Raw genomic sequence first — 15,079 nt, 5'->3', positions numbered from 1 at the left:
TAAGGAAATAAAGATAGAGCTCCCAAATGCTGCAAAACTGAAGCTGCACTGAGTGACTACGCCTTTCCTGTTGAAGTAACAGTCGTTACACTTTCCCTAGGTTCACTCATGGACGACTTACTGGGTCCAGCTCTCTTCAACTGGACAGTGCAATACACTGCCTCTTCATGTGGGAATGCACTTGAGGGATAGTCTGTGTCTTCAGGAAGAAACACGCTAATGGAGCAGACAAACAAAGGACAACGACTTAGTATCTTAAAAATGTTTTTATTCAATAATAGTGGTATATTTAGAAAGGTGTAGCTTGAGTAACTTCAGGAAATAAGTCAGTCACATGTCAATGTGAAGTGATTAACAGATGCTGTGTTAGAATCGCCAGCTAGCCACGTACTGCTGTGCCAGAATATATTGTCTATTAGTACAAAAATACACTTTGGGACACACAGTACAGTAACCTGTCACTTCATCCAAAGATACACTTGATAGATCTCACTCACTGCACGCCTACATTCTCAAACATTGCCTTAAATTATAAAGGACCCATGCCTTTACACAGACAAGTCATTCTAAAGAACACAGCAGCATTAATGCAAATTTGCAAAAACTTGAGTGATTTTGTTTTAAACTTTAGTATTGATTTTATTGCTGCAAAATTTTACAACTGCTCAAAAGGCCCCTCAACGGCAGAATATAAAGATCTTCTTTAGAAAGTGTTTTCAGTTTGTTTTATACAAAATAAGACATAAAAAATGTTAATTTACAAACAAAGCTGCAAGGTGATATTGGGGTTTATGTACAGCCACAGACCTCTGACATCTACCAATCCCACAGCACAGCAGGCGGCCAACTCACTAGAATGCACCTGCCAGCCAGGTCATTCAAAGTCAAGTAGCTCTTCATAACTAAAGGTCATAGAAATTTAACTTCTACATTTAAACTGAAATATGGTTATCCATATAAACATGTAAAGGCTGTAAAGTTATAGAAAAATCTTTTTAGTATTGTAAATGATAGCTATAAATGCCAAGGCATATCTGCTGGTTAACACAGGAATTGGGGAAACGTTACAGTTCACACTTGCTGTTTCATTGCAAGCTTACCTGCAGTCCCAATCACTGCATTTAGAATGTAAGTTTTAGGCTATCACACAACCATACATGACTGCGTGTAAAGAAACTATTGCTTAAACCTGTGCTGCACCCACTGCTAAGGTATGCCGATGTTACTGTTGGTCACCCTCTTGCATACTTAAAAGTGATCAATCAGTACTGAAACACAGTTTGTTCCCACATGATAATTAGGGTCTCCTGGGATTGATTTGTTCTGCCAGCTCTTAGGGTCACCTGGAAAAAAGAAACGTACAGCTTTATGAGCCGCAATGCGCAATAAAATACTTCCTCATTAGAGGCTCCAAACACTGTTTCCCCCTCCAATACCTCGACTACATCTGAATAAAAGTTCAGTCAGTACTGAGCTCATTTCTCAATTCCAAGGGCTTCTCAGCTTGTCCATATATCAGATTAAAGACCTTTCCTTGTGACTTGACAACAGTGGAAGTAAAGATTAACCATCCACAGAGTGAAACTGTAAACTCAGTGTTCAGGTACGTTACTATACAAGTGTTTCATAGTGACTTCCAAACTATTACCACTGGGTGAAGTAGGTTTCCCACCTTCCCTCTCAAGCAGACATATTAACTTTAAAACTTATGTTTTTTTTCAACTCACCTAAGAAAAATATATCCTTCTTATTTACTCTATTTTGATCACTCAGTTTTATACACTCAATCAAATCTTCCCTTAGACTGCTCAATTTCAAAGGAAACCACCAAGCTTAGCTTTTGTCCATAGTACAAATTTACAGCCCTGGTAAATCATTGCAGCCTCCAGTAGAAGCACATTTTTCCTGTCATGTGCTAACTACACATGTGCACAACACTTGAGTTACTACTCAATGAGAGATGATCACAGTTTCAGCATCATCACCCTGCTCCTATATCCCATGTCTAAGAAAAATGAATGCATCCCATGTCTTTTAACCCCTTCAAAGACATTGCACACTTCAATGTGACCATCTGGCATCTTTCTCGATGAGGGCTTAGCTCATTCTGCTTAATGACCACTACAGCTTCTATAATAAATAATACCAGGCGATCAACACTTATCTATGGAATGTGCTTCGTCTGCAGTGGATGGAATTAAGTAAAATGACATAAATTAACTTCAAATGAGATGAGACAAGAGTCAATGGATTTTAAAAAAAGGGAGAGACAGAGGGAGCAAGAGGAAATGGAGCGGGGAGAGAGAGGGGGGAGAGGGAGAGAGAGGGGGAAGAGAGAGGAGAGAGAGGGGGAGAGAGGGGAGAGAGAGTGGGGGAGAGAGAGAGGGAGGCAGACAGGGGGAGGGGGGAGAGAGAGGGGGGAAGAGAGAGGAGAGAGAGGGAGGCAGACGGGGGAGGGGGGAGACAGAGGGAGGGGAGAGAGGGGGAGAGGGAGGGGAGAGAGGGGGAGAGGGGGGAGAGAGAGGGGGAGAGAGGGGGGGGAGAGAGAGGGGGAGAGAGGGGGGGGAGAGAGAGGGGGGGAGAGAGGGGGGGGAGAGAGGGGGGGGAGAGAGGGGGGGGAGAGAGGGGGGGGAGAGAGGGGGGGGAGAGAGGGGGGGAGAGAGAGGGGGGGGAGAGAGAGGGGGGGAGAGAGTGGGGGGAGAGAGAGGAGTGGAGAGAGAAAAAAACAAGCACTGGGAGGAGAAAAAGCAAGGGCAGCGTACCCGACGAGGAGTCAGAGGATTTTAGAGCAAAAGACCAACCATCTGGAGTCATAGATGCACAATGAGGCAGCCGTAGCTCCACAGGCTTCAGGAACTTCAAACCATGGGGTCCACACATTACCAGCGGGCTCAGGAGTGTTTCACCTAAACAGAGTACAAAAGACAAACTCAGCAGGTCAAGCTTGTATGAAAATGAATAAATGGGCAACATTTCAGGCTGAGATCCTTCATTGGGAAAGATGCCGCGAATATAAGATGGTGGGGGTGGGGGGATGAACTAAGAAGCTAGGAAGTGATTGGAGAGGAAAATAGATTACTGGAAGTTTGCAAAAAAAACAAGGTTCATCCATCAGGTTCTTGGGTTGGAGGAGCAACGCCTCATATTCTGTCCAGATAGACTCTAATCTGATGGCATGAATATCAATTTCTCCAACTTCTGGTAATTTTTTCCCTCTCCCCTTCCCTCTTCTTCAATTCCCCACTTCGGCCTCTTACCTCTTCTCACCTGTCTATCACCCCCCCCCCCCAGTGCCCCTCCTTCCCTTTTCCCCATGGTCCACTCTCCCCTCATCTGCCATCCTTGCCCATCAATCCAACAGCTCCAGATTATCCATTCTGTGTCCACCTCCATGAGTGTACCCACCCGCCATACATTTTTGAAGCAGATCACCAGCTGAACTGGAGCAGAGCTAATGGCCCAATACAGTGAGGTTACACACAGAGACACCAGAGAGGGAGATAATATGACAGACATATTCAGCTGAAGAGTCCAGTAATGTTCTATTTCAGCTCCTGAGTTGCCTAACACTTCGTAAGCAAGTCTCCAGCAATATAAGTCAACAGATCTGCTGAAAGCACTGGCTACAGTAAAAACTATGGTTCAGATGTAATACAGGTGTAGACGTGCTCCAAAATATCCCCTTTTTCGAGAACGAGAGCAGCATCCATCCAACGACATGGAAAGCTGCAGTGGAAACTGTGCTGTCACATACGTACAGAAACATCTTTTGGCATTGGAACAACAGCCTCTAATTTCCTAAAGAAGTTTAACAAATGACTTTATATTTAATTAAACTCTTTGTCAAATCCCCTGAGGATAGCGATAAGAAAGCAAGCTTTCAGAAACTGCTGAGTCACTTCAAATTGTTCAACACAAGGTGTGAAAGATTAATTAAGCATCTCAGAGAGGGGAGTGCATCCAAACCTTTCTCTTTGTCCAGCGGAGGGAGGATGCTGTTATCTCTGCAGACCTTAAAGTAGATTTCCTGCTCCACTCCCTCAGCGATGGCTCCCTTTGGAATGATGATGCTCACACCAGTCTCAACAGAACTCAGCACACCACCATTGCTGTCAAAGATTCCACGAGCCGTTGCCACCACCGTGTGCCCATCATCATCGTCATCATCTTCCAGTGCACTGGGACTGAGAGAGTTCAGATCAATCAGCTCAATATTCACAGCCCTCAGATTCTCAACAACAGTCAAGTATAGAGAAGACACATTATTTTATTTTACTGAGACATAATCAGTTCTCTGTAAAATAATTGAGCTGAAACACAAGGTAAGGTGAGGGTAGGTTCTGATTTTTAGTCAAGCCCCTCCTGCGCAAAGTGTAAACTCAGGAAGGCTGCTCAAGTCCCTGATGACAAGTCCCGAACCGCTTCGTCGAGCACAATAGACAGGACCTCCCGATTGCCACCCACTTCAACTCTGCCCCTCATTCCCATCTAGATATGTCCATACATGGCCTCCTTTACTGCCATGAGGCGGCCAAACTCAGGTTGGAGGAGCAACACCTCATCTACCGTCTGGGTAGCCTCCAGCCTGGTGGTATGAACATTGAATTCTCCAATTTCCGCTAATTCCCTCCCCCTCCCCCTATCCCAGGTCTCTCTCTGCCTCTCTCCCCTTTCAGCTTTCTGCTTCTTTATCTCTACAGTTCTTTCATGCTTATCCCCTCCCCCTACCCCCTTTATCTTTTCTCTGATTGGTTTTCCACCTGGCACCTCTAGGCCCTACCCCCTCCCCTATCTCTATCACTGGGCTTCGGCCCTCTCTTCCCCCCCATTCCTGATGAAGGGTCTTGGCCCGATACGTTGGCTACTCTTTTCTCACGGATGCTGCCTGGCCTGCTGAGTTCTTCCAGCGTTGTGTACGTATTCTTTGATCCACAGCATCTGCAGTTGTATTTTTCTGTTTTTATTACACCTTCCCAGAATCTGTCTCCCTATCTGCTCCTCGATGTCCCTGTTACTATTGGGTGGTCTATAAAAGTCACCCAGTAGAGTTATTGACCCCTCTTTGTTCCTAACTTCCACCCGCAGAGACTCCGTAGACAATCCCTCCATGTCTTCCTCCTTTTCTGCAGCTGTGACACTATCTCAGATCAACAGTGCCTCCCTCCTTATCCTTTCTGAAACATCTAAAGCCTGGCACTCGAGGTAACCATTCCTGCCCCTGAGCCATCCAAGTCTCTGTAATGGCCAAAACATCATAGCTCCAAGTACTGATCCATGCTGTAAGCTTATCTGCTTTGTTCATACTACTCCTTGCATTAAAATAGACGCATTTCAAACCATCGGTCTGAGCACGTCCCTTCTCTACCTCCTGCCTATCCTCCCTCTCGCATTGTCTCCAAGCTTTCTCTATTTGTGAGCCAACCGCCTCTTCCTCTGTCTCTTCGGTTTGGTTCCCACTCCCCAGCAACCCTAGTTTAAAACTCCCAAATAGCCTTAAACCTCCCCACCAGGATATTGTCCCCTGGGATTCAAGTGCAACCCATCCTTTTTATACAGACCACTCCTGCCCCAAAAGAGGTCCCAATGATCCAGAAAACTGAATCCCTGCCCTCTGATCCAATCCCTTAGCCACACATTTATCCTCCACCTCACTCTATTCCAATACTCACTGTCACGTGGCACAGGCAGTAATCCTGAGATTACTACCTTTGTGGTGCTGCTTCTCGACTTCCTTCCTAACTCCCTGTAGTCTGTTTTCAGGACCTCCTCCCTTTTCGTTGGTACCAATATGTACTATGTCGTTGGTATCAATATGTACCATGACCTCTAGCTGTTCTCCTTCCCACTTCAGGCTACCATGGATGTGATCAGAAACATCCTGGACCCTGGCACCCGGGAGGCAAACTACCATTTGTGCTTCTTTCCTGCGTCCACAGAATTAACTGTCTGACCCGCCTAACTATAGAGTCCTCGATCACTGCTGCCATCCTCTTCCTTTCCCTACCCTTCTGAGCCACAGGGCCAGACTCTGTGCCAGAGGTACAGCCAATGTTGCTTCCCCCAGGTAGGCAGTCCCCCCCAACAGTACTCAAGCAGGAGTACTAATAAGGTACAGCCACAGGGGTGCTCTCTAGCATCTGACTCCTGCCCTTCCCTCTTCTGTTATGCAAGGCCCCGGTGTGACAACCTACCTATAGCTCCTATCTATCACCTCCTCACTCTCCCTGACCAGACGAAGGTTATTGAGCTGCATTTCCAGTTCCCTAACGTGGTCCCTAAGGAGCTGCAGCTCAACATACCTGGCGCAGATGTGGCCGTTCGGGAGTCTCCCACACTTCCCACATCTGACACTGAGTACAGAACACTGGCCTCACACAAATTCTTCCTCTCTGTATTCTACACAGGCAACCTACCTGGCCTCGACCCGCTATTACTGAAGCCCCGTTGAAAGCCTTCCTTCTTTGCCTCCCTCTACTCTGCCACCCGCTCTATGAAACTGTCTCCTTTTAAGCTCTTCTCGCTGTTCTAACTGGCTGAGGTCCATGCACTCGCGCAGTTGTGCCCCGATCAAACTGGTGAAGAAATAACCTTCTCCTTTTAAACTCTTCTCGCCTTTAAGCTGTTCTCATTGGCTGACGTCCATGTGCTTGCACAATCATGCCCTGATCAAACCGCTGAACAGATGCTCAGGAAAAGGCAGCAGTACAGGCACATTGTACAAGTGGCTCTGCTGCAACGGAAGGCAGGAAAAAGAGTGGCAAAGCAGTGCCAGGTTGGGGATACCCTAGCGCTGTGTCAGGGACCTCTTAGAGCAGCTGCAAGACATTTTGGAAGGGGAAGGTGAACATTGTCATGGTACAAATGAAATAGGAAAAAAGCGGGAGGAGGTCCGCAAGGTGAATTCAGGGAGTGAGGAGATAAATTGAAAAGAAGGACCTCAAAGGTAATAATTTCAGGATTGCTACCTGTGTCATGTGCTAGTCAGAGTAGGAATAGCAGCAGAGTTAAGAAGACTGCCTGGCTTGAGCAGTGATGCAGGAACAAAGGTTTCACATTTCTGGGTTTTGGAACTGGTTCAAGGGGAGTTGGGACTTATGCAAACCAGATAGTTGACAAACACCTGGACAGGACTGGGATCAACTTTCTCGGGGGTTTGTTTGCTAGTGCTGCTGGGAAGGGTTTAAACTAAAATGGCAGAGGATGGGAATCCAGGCAGAAACACAGGGGAGCAAAACTGAGACCACAGCAAAAGTTAGAAAAGAGGAAAGTCAGAATGGAGTACAGGAAAGTCAAACACAAAGACCAAGGATCACAAGATTCTAAAAGGAAGGGCACTTTATGTGAATGCCCATAGTACATGAAATAAGGTCAGTGAACTTCTGACACAAATCAGTACAAAGGGACACGATTTAGTGGCCATTACAGAAAGGTGGAGATGGTAACCAAGGGTTTCAGGTAATATGGAAGGAATGGCAGGAGAATAAGATGTGGGGTAGCGCTCTTAATTAAAGATGAGATCCAGGTGATAGAGAAAGGTGATGGAAGATCTAAGGAGCAAAATGCTGAGTCCATCTGAGTAAAGATTAGAAATATTCAAAAGGGAAAAAAAATCACTGGGAGTTGACTGTAGGCCACCAAATAATACCATTGCAGTGGCGCAGGCAATAAAGAAGATAGATAGATAGATAGATAGATACTTTATTCATCCCCATGGGGAAATTCAACATTTTTTCCAATGTCCCATACACTTGTTGTAGCAAAACTAATTTCATACAATACTTAACTCAGTAAAAATATGATATGCCTCTAAATCACTCTCTCAAAAAGCATTAATAATAGCTTTTAAAAAGTTCTTAAGTAGTTTACTTAAATACATTAAATACAATCAACCCCGGCACTTTAACATATCTTACTCCTGGCGGTTGAATTGTAAAGCCTAATGGCATTGGGGAGTATTGACCTCTTCATCCTGTCTGAGGAGCATTGCATCGATAGCAACCTGTCGCTGAAACTGCTTCTCTGTCTCTGGTTGGTGCTATGTAGAGGATGTTCAGGGTTTTCCATAATTGACCGTAGCCTACTCAGCGCCCTTCGCTCAGCTACCGATGTTATACTCTCCAGTACTTTGCCCACGACAGAGCCCGCCTTCCTTACCAGCTTATTAAGACGTGAGGCGTCCCTCTTCTTAATGCTGCCTCCCCAACACGCCACCACAAAGAAGAGGGCGCTCTCCACAACTGACCTATAGAACATCTTCAGCATCTCACTACAGACATCGAATGACGCCAACCTTCTAAGGAAGTACAGTCGACTCTGTGCCTTCCTGCACAAGGCATCTGTGTTGGCAGTCCAGTCTAGCTTCTCGTCTAACTGTACTCCCAGATACTTGTAGGTCTTAACCTGCTCCACACATTCTCCATTAATGATCACTTAAGAATGAACTAACTTAAATGTTAAAAGTGGAAATACAGTTGTCATGGGGAATTTCATGTTGGTCAAGGCAGTCTTGAGGAAAACTTCATAGAATGCATCTGTGATAGCTTTCTTGAACAGCATGTTAGTGAACCTACAAGGGGAAAGGTAAGAGATAAGGACGCATAGAGTTGGGGATAATACATTAGAATGGATAGAAGATTATGTTTTATGAAATATAAACAAAGTGGTAGACCCTCAAGCACGCTGCCAGGGTAGATGATTGAAGGAAAAGCTAAGCAATGTCCAAGAGGCATTTAGACATGGGATACACGATCTGTCCCATGACCGGACCACAATCACATGGCACTCAACAATTCTACTTGCTATCTTAGACAATTTTAATTGTTGATGTGACACAATCTTGTCTTAAACCACATTAAACATCCTTGATTAATCTGACTTCATAACAGAATACAATTTGTTTGTACAGATTCAAGTAATTTGCACAAACCTAAACTAGTAGGCCCATAGCTATTTTGTTTATTCCTTCCAACCACTTCAACCAACTGAACAAAATCAGTGGCCTCCCACAGTCACTCCCAAAGCCAGGGAAGACTGGTACTGCAATTTCCTTCTGATTTGTTTAACTGCTTGCATATATAGTGGCATGCAAAAGTTTAGGTACTCCTGGTCAAAATTTCTGTTACTGTGAATAGCTACCGGTAAGTGAGTAAAAGATGACCTGATTTCCAAAAGGCATAAAGTTAAAAATGCTCAAAGGAAAATTTGGGCACCCTGTATGGTCAGTACTTAGTAACACCCCCTTTGGCAAGTATCACAGCTTGTAAATGCTTTCTGCAGCCAGCTAAGAGTCTTTCCATTCTTGCTTGGGGGATTTTCGCCCATTCTTCCTTGCAAAAGTCATTTAGTTCTGTGAGATTCTTGGGCCATCTTGCATGTACTGCTCTTCTGATGTCTATCCACAGATTTTTGAAGATGTTTAGGTCAGGGGACTGTGAGGGCCATGGCAAAATCTTCCGCTTGCGCCTCTTGATGTAGTCCATTGTGGAGTTTGAGATGTGCTTAGGATCATTATCCTGTTGTAGAAGCCATCCTCTTTTCATCTTCAGCTTTTTTTTTTTTTTTACAGACTTCTTACAGATTTTTGCTTCCAGAATTTGCTGGTATTTAATTGAATTTATTCTTCCCTCTACCAGTGAAATGTTCCCCGTGCCACTGGCTGCAACACAAGCCCAAAGCATGTTCGATCCACCCCCATGCTTAACAGTTGGAGAGGTGTTCTTTTCATGAAATTCTGCACCTTTTTATCTCCAAACATACCTTTGCTCATTGCTACCAAGACGTTTTATTTTAACTTCACCAGTCCACAGGACTTGTTTCCAAAATGCATCAGACTTGTTCAGATGTTCCTTTGCAAACTTCTGACACTGAATTTTGTGGTGAGGATGCAGGAAAAATTTTCTTCTGATAACTCTTCCATGAAGGTTATATTTGAGCAGGTGTCACTGCACAGTAGAACAATGCACCACCACTCCAGAGTCTGCTAAATCTTCCTGAAGGTCTTTTGCAATCAAATGGGGGTTTTGATTTGCCTTTCTAGCAATCCTATGAGCAGTTCTCTCAGGAAGTTTTGCTGGTCTTCCACCGTTCCTGTTAACCGCCATTTCTTAATTACATTACGAACTGAGGAAACGGCTACCTGAAAAGGGCTTTTCTATCTTCTTATAGCCTTCTCCTGCTTTGTGGGCATCATTTATTTTAGTTTTCAGAGTGCTAGACAGCTGCTTGTTGGGACAAGGTTTCAGGGTATTTATAAGCTTTGAAATTTGCATTACCTGGCCTTTTCTAATGATGATTGTGAACAAGCCTTAGCCTTAACAAGCTAATTAAGGTCTGAGACCTTGGTAAAAGTTATCTGAGAGCTCAAATCTCTTGGGGTGTCCAAACTTTTGCATGGAGCTCCTTTCCTCTTTTCACTCTAAAATTGTACAAAACAAAAATAATACACTAATCTTGCTTAAAATGTTGAAAAGAATGTTTCATCTTTAACTTTATGACTTTTGGAGATCAGTTCATCTTCTATTAACTTAACTATTCACAGTAACAGAAATTTTGACCAGGGGTGCCCAAACTTTTATTGCTAAGACCTGCTGAGTTAATCACTACCAAGGATAATGAAACACCTTCTACTTCCTGATTTTGCTATGTTTATTCCATACGATATTGCATTTGGATTACAACGCTTATATCAACCGTTTCTTCAAAAGAACTGCAAAATTTTAAGAACTTGACCCACGTCCTCTGGCTCCACATGTAGGTTACCTGGCTGGTTATTAATTGGTCCCATCCTTTTGCCCATTATGTTCTTTGTCTTCAAGTGCTAATGAACATTCTTTGATTTTATGTGCCAATACTGTTTCACTTCAAATATTTCAACCAATACTATTCAATCTTTCACTGCTGCAATCAAAGGTTCCCACCTGTTTCAAAAGGGGGACGATCATACCAGTGTCCAAGAAGAACAGGGTGAGCTGCCTCAATCATTAATGCCAAGCTGCACACACATCTACTGTGATAAAGTACTTTAAGAGGTTGGTTATGACTAAAATCAACTCCTGCGAAAACAAGAACTTGGACCCATTGCAAATTGCCTATTGCCACAATAGGTCTTCAGTGGATGCAATTTCACTAGTTCTCCACTTGGCCTTTGATCACCTGGACAACAGTTATACCTACATCAGGCTGTTGTTTATTACTGCTTAGTGTTCAACACCATCATACCCTCAGTTCTAATCAATAAGCTCCAATACCTGAGCCTCTGTACCTCCCTCTGCAACAGGATCTTTGATTTCCTCATCGGGAGACCAGTCAGTACAAATTGGAAATATTATTGAAATAAGAAAAAGAATTTCAGGATTATATTGCATACATTTATCTGACATTAAATGTACCTATTGAAGTTTGTCATGACACAAATATTGTTAACAAATATTGACAAGGTGGTGTACAGGAGAAAAACAGATCAGCTGGGTGAGTGGTGTTGCAACAACAACCTTTTACTCAACACAAGAAAGATCACTTGTAAGACTAACATCAGTAAGACTGATTGTGGACTTCAGGGAGGGTAAGTAAAAAGAACACACACCAGGCCTCAGGGGGAACAGAAGTGGAAAGGGTGAGCAGTTACAAATTTCTGGGTGTTAACATCTTGAAAGATTTATCCTGGGCCCAACATATTGATGTAATTACAAAAAAGGTAAGACAGCAACTATATTTCATCAGGAACTTGAAGAGACATGGTATGACACTAAAGACACTCAAATTTCTTCATGTGTACCATGGACAGCATTCTAACTAGTTGCATCAGCATCTGGTATTGGAGAGCAACTGCATAGGTCTGGAAAAATCTTCAGAAAGTTGCGAACTCAGTCATCTTCATCATGGAACTTGTTTCCCCGGCATCAAAGACATCTTCAAAAGATGATACCGCTAAAGGGCGGCATCCATCATTAAAGACACCCATCTCCCTGGACACTGCCCTCTCTTAGCTACACGAGTCTGAAGACACTCACACAACTTTTTAGGAAGAGCTTCTTCCCCTCCACTAACAGATTTCTGAATGGACTATGAACCCAAGTACACTATCTCAATATATTTTTTCTATTGTTTTGCTCTTTTTACATTACTTAACTTTGTTTTAAATATACTATATTCCTTACTGTAATTTATAGTTCTTCATTATTATACATTGCAATGTACAATGTATTGCAAACCAATGAAATTTCATGACATATTAAACCTGATTCTGATTCAGTGCTTTGTAACCAATTTAAGTTGGAGAAGGAAGTCTGAGAATCGGAACGGGAGTACAGCGGGAGCCACTTAGATTTTTTCTTCTCATCGGGGTTAAGAGAGGCAGGACTGTGCAGGCATGTGGCGTCGGGCAGTGAAGCGCAGAAGATTTAAAAGCAACACAGCCTTATACAGCGGGTAGTGGAGTGAGCCGGGAGCAGAATGAAGGCTTAAGGGCTTTGGCTCAACGGGCTTAGGCGGAAACGGGCGAGGCAAGATAGGTATAGTTTTCAATTTTTCCTGTTATTTGAGGAAAGGGGGAATTATGAGTGTGAGGGCAGCTTGTTGTTTTCGGTGTCGGATGTGGGAGGTCCTGGAGTCTCCCAGCCTCCCAGATGTCCATATCTGTGCCAGGGTGCGCCAAGCTGCAGCTCCTAAGGGATGGTGTTAGGGAACTGGAGCTGCAGCTCGATGACCTTCGTCCAGTCAGGGAGAGTGAGGAGTTGATAGAGAGGAGTTACAGGCAGGTGGTCACACCAGGGCCACGGGAGGCAGACAAGTGGGTCACGGTTAGGAGAGGGAAGGTGAAGAGTCAGGTACTAGAGAGTACCCCAGTGGCTGTACCCCTTGACAATAAATACTCCTGTTTGAGTACTGTTGGGGAGGGGCAGCCTACTTGGGGGAAGCAACAGTGGCCAAGCCTCCGGCACAGAGTCCGGCCCTGTGGCTCAGAAAGGTAGGGAAAGGAAGAGGAAGGCAGTAGGAGACTGAGTAGAGGGGACTCGATAGTTAGGGGATCAGATAGGCGATTCTGTGGACGCAGTCAGGAGACCCGGATGGTAGTTTGCCTCCCTGGTGCTAGGGTCTGGGATGTTTCTGATCACGTCCAAGATATCCTGAAGTGGGAGGGTGAGGAGCCAGAGGTCATGGTACATACAGGTACCAATGACACAGGTAGGAAAAGGGAAGAGGTCCTGAAAGGAGAGTATAAGGTGTTAGGAAGGCAGTTGAGAAGAAGGATCGCAAAGGTAGTAATCTCGGGATTATTGGCTGTGCCATGTGACAATGAGAATAGGAACGGAATGAAGTGGAGGATAAATACATGGCTGAGGGATTGGAGCAAGGGGCAGGGATTCAATTTTCTGGATCATTGGGACCTCTTTTGGGGCAGGTGTGACCTGTACAAAAAAGATGGGTTGCACTTGAATCCTAGGGGGACCAATATCCTGGCGGGGAGATTTGCTAAGGCTTTTGGGGAGACTTTAAAATAGAATGGTTGGGGGTGGGAATCAAATTGAAGAGTCTAGGAGAGTGGAGGTTAGTTCACAAATAGAGAAAGCTTGTAGACAGTGTGTGAGGGAGGATAGGCAGGTGATAAAAAAGGGGAGGGCTCAGACTGAAAATGTAGGGGAGAAGGAAGAAAAAGAAGATAGTAATGTTATTTGCACCATTAGGGATAAACAGACAGTAAGAGGTGGAGAATTTCTTAAATGCATCTATTTTAATGCTAGCAGCATTGTAAGAAAGGGAGATGAGCTTAGAGCATGGATTGATACCTGGAAATATGATGTTGTAGCAATTTGTGAAACATGGTTGCAGGAGGGGTGTGATTGGCAACTAATTATTCCTGGATTTCGTTGCTTCAGGTGAGATAGAATCGGAGGGGCAAGATGGGGAGGTGTTGCATTGCTTGTCAGCGAAAATATTACAGCGGTGCTTTGGCAGGATAGATTAGAGGGCTTGTCTAGGGAGGCTATTTGGGTGGAATTGAGGAATGGGAAAGGTGTAGTAACACTTATAGGGGTGTATTAAAGACCACTTAATGGGGGGCGAGAATTGGAGGAACAAATTTGTAAGGAGATAGCAGATATTTGTAGTAAGCACAAGGTTGTGATTGTGGGAGATTTTAATTTTCCACACATACACTAGGAGGCCCATTCTGTAAAAGGGCTGGATGGTTTGGAGTTTGTAAAATGTGTGCAGGATAGTTTTTTGCAGAAATACATAGAGGTACCAACTAGATAAGGGGCAGTGTTGGATCTCCTGTTAGGGAATCAGATAGGTCAGGTGACAGAGGTATGTATTGGGGAGCACTTTGGGTCCAGTGATCACAACGCCATTAGTTTCAATATAATTATGGAGAAGGATAGGTCTGGACCCAGGGTTGAGATTTTTGATTGGAGAAAGGCTAACTTTGAGGAGATGCGAAAGGATTTAGACGGAGTGGATTGGGACAATTTGTTTTATGGGAAGGATGTAATAGAGAAATGCAGCTCATTTAAAAGTGAAATTTTGAGGGTACAGAATCTTTATGTTCCTGTTAGGTTGAAAGAAAAGGTTAAAAGTTTGAGAGAGCCATAGTTTTCAAGGGATATTGGAAACTTAGTTCGGAAAAAGAGAGAGAACTACAATAAATATACACAGCAGGGAGTAAATTAGATGCTCGAGGAATATAAAGAATGTAAAAAGAATTAAGAAAGAAATTAGAAAAGCTAAAAGAAGATATGAGGTTGCTTTGGCAAGTAAGGTGAAAATAAATCCAAAGGGTTTCTACAGTTATATTAATAGCAAAAGGATAGTGAGGGATAAAATTGGTCCCTTAGAGAATCAGAGTGGACAGCTACGTGAGGAGCCAAAAGAGATGGGGGAGATTTTGAACTATTTCTTTTCTTTGGTATTCACTAAGGAGGATATTGAATTGTATAAGGTAAGGGAAACAAGTAGGGTAGTTATGGAAACTATGCTGATTAAAGAAGAGGAAATAATGGCACTTTTAAAGAATATAAAAGTGGATAAGTCTCCGAGTCCTAACAGGATATTCCCTAGGACCTTGAGGGAAGTTAGTGTAGAA

The 15,079-nt window shown here is 43.9% G+C and overlaps 1 protein-coding gene across 8 annotated transcripts in view; it reads right to left on the bottom strand.

Moving 5' to 3' along the window:
• Nucleotides 1-247: 247 nt before the first annotated feature.
• tjp1a (tight junction protein 1a) overlaps nucleotides 248-15,079 on the bottom strand; it is a 230,430-nt gene continuing 215,598 nt past the window's right edge. For 7 of the 8 annotated variants that reach the window (XM_073024725.1, XM_073024724.1, XM_073024731.1 and 4 more), the window contains 3 exons: nucleotides 3,967-4,184; nucleotides 2,763-2,906; nucleotides 248-1,343 (listed from right to left, as the gene is read on the bottom strand). In XM_073024725.1, the coding sequence (XP_072880826.1) occupies nucleotides 1,249-1,343; nucleotides 2,763-2,906; nucleotides 3,967-4,184 (457 nt within the window). In that variant the 3' untranslated portion in view covers nucleotides 248-1,248. The remainder of the gene's footprint in view (nucleotides 1,344-2,762; nucleotides 2,907-3,966; nucleotides 4,185-15,079) is intronic. The other variant, XM_073024726.1, reaches the window with a different exon arrangement.

Source organism: Hemitrygon akajei, chromosome 21 (genome assembly GCF_048418815.1).
Source record: "Hemitrygon akajei chromosome 21, sHemAka1.3, whole genome shotgun sequence".
NCBI classification, from domain to species: domain Eukaryota; kingdom Metazoa; phylum Chordata; class Chondrichthyes; order Myliobatiformes; family Dasyatidae; genus Hemitrygon; species Hemitrygon akajei.
Note: the sequence above shows the minus strand (reverse complement) of the source record. Positions and strands in the feature narration are given on the sequence as shown.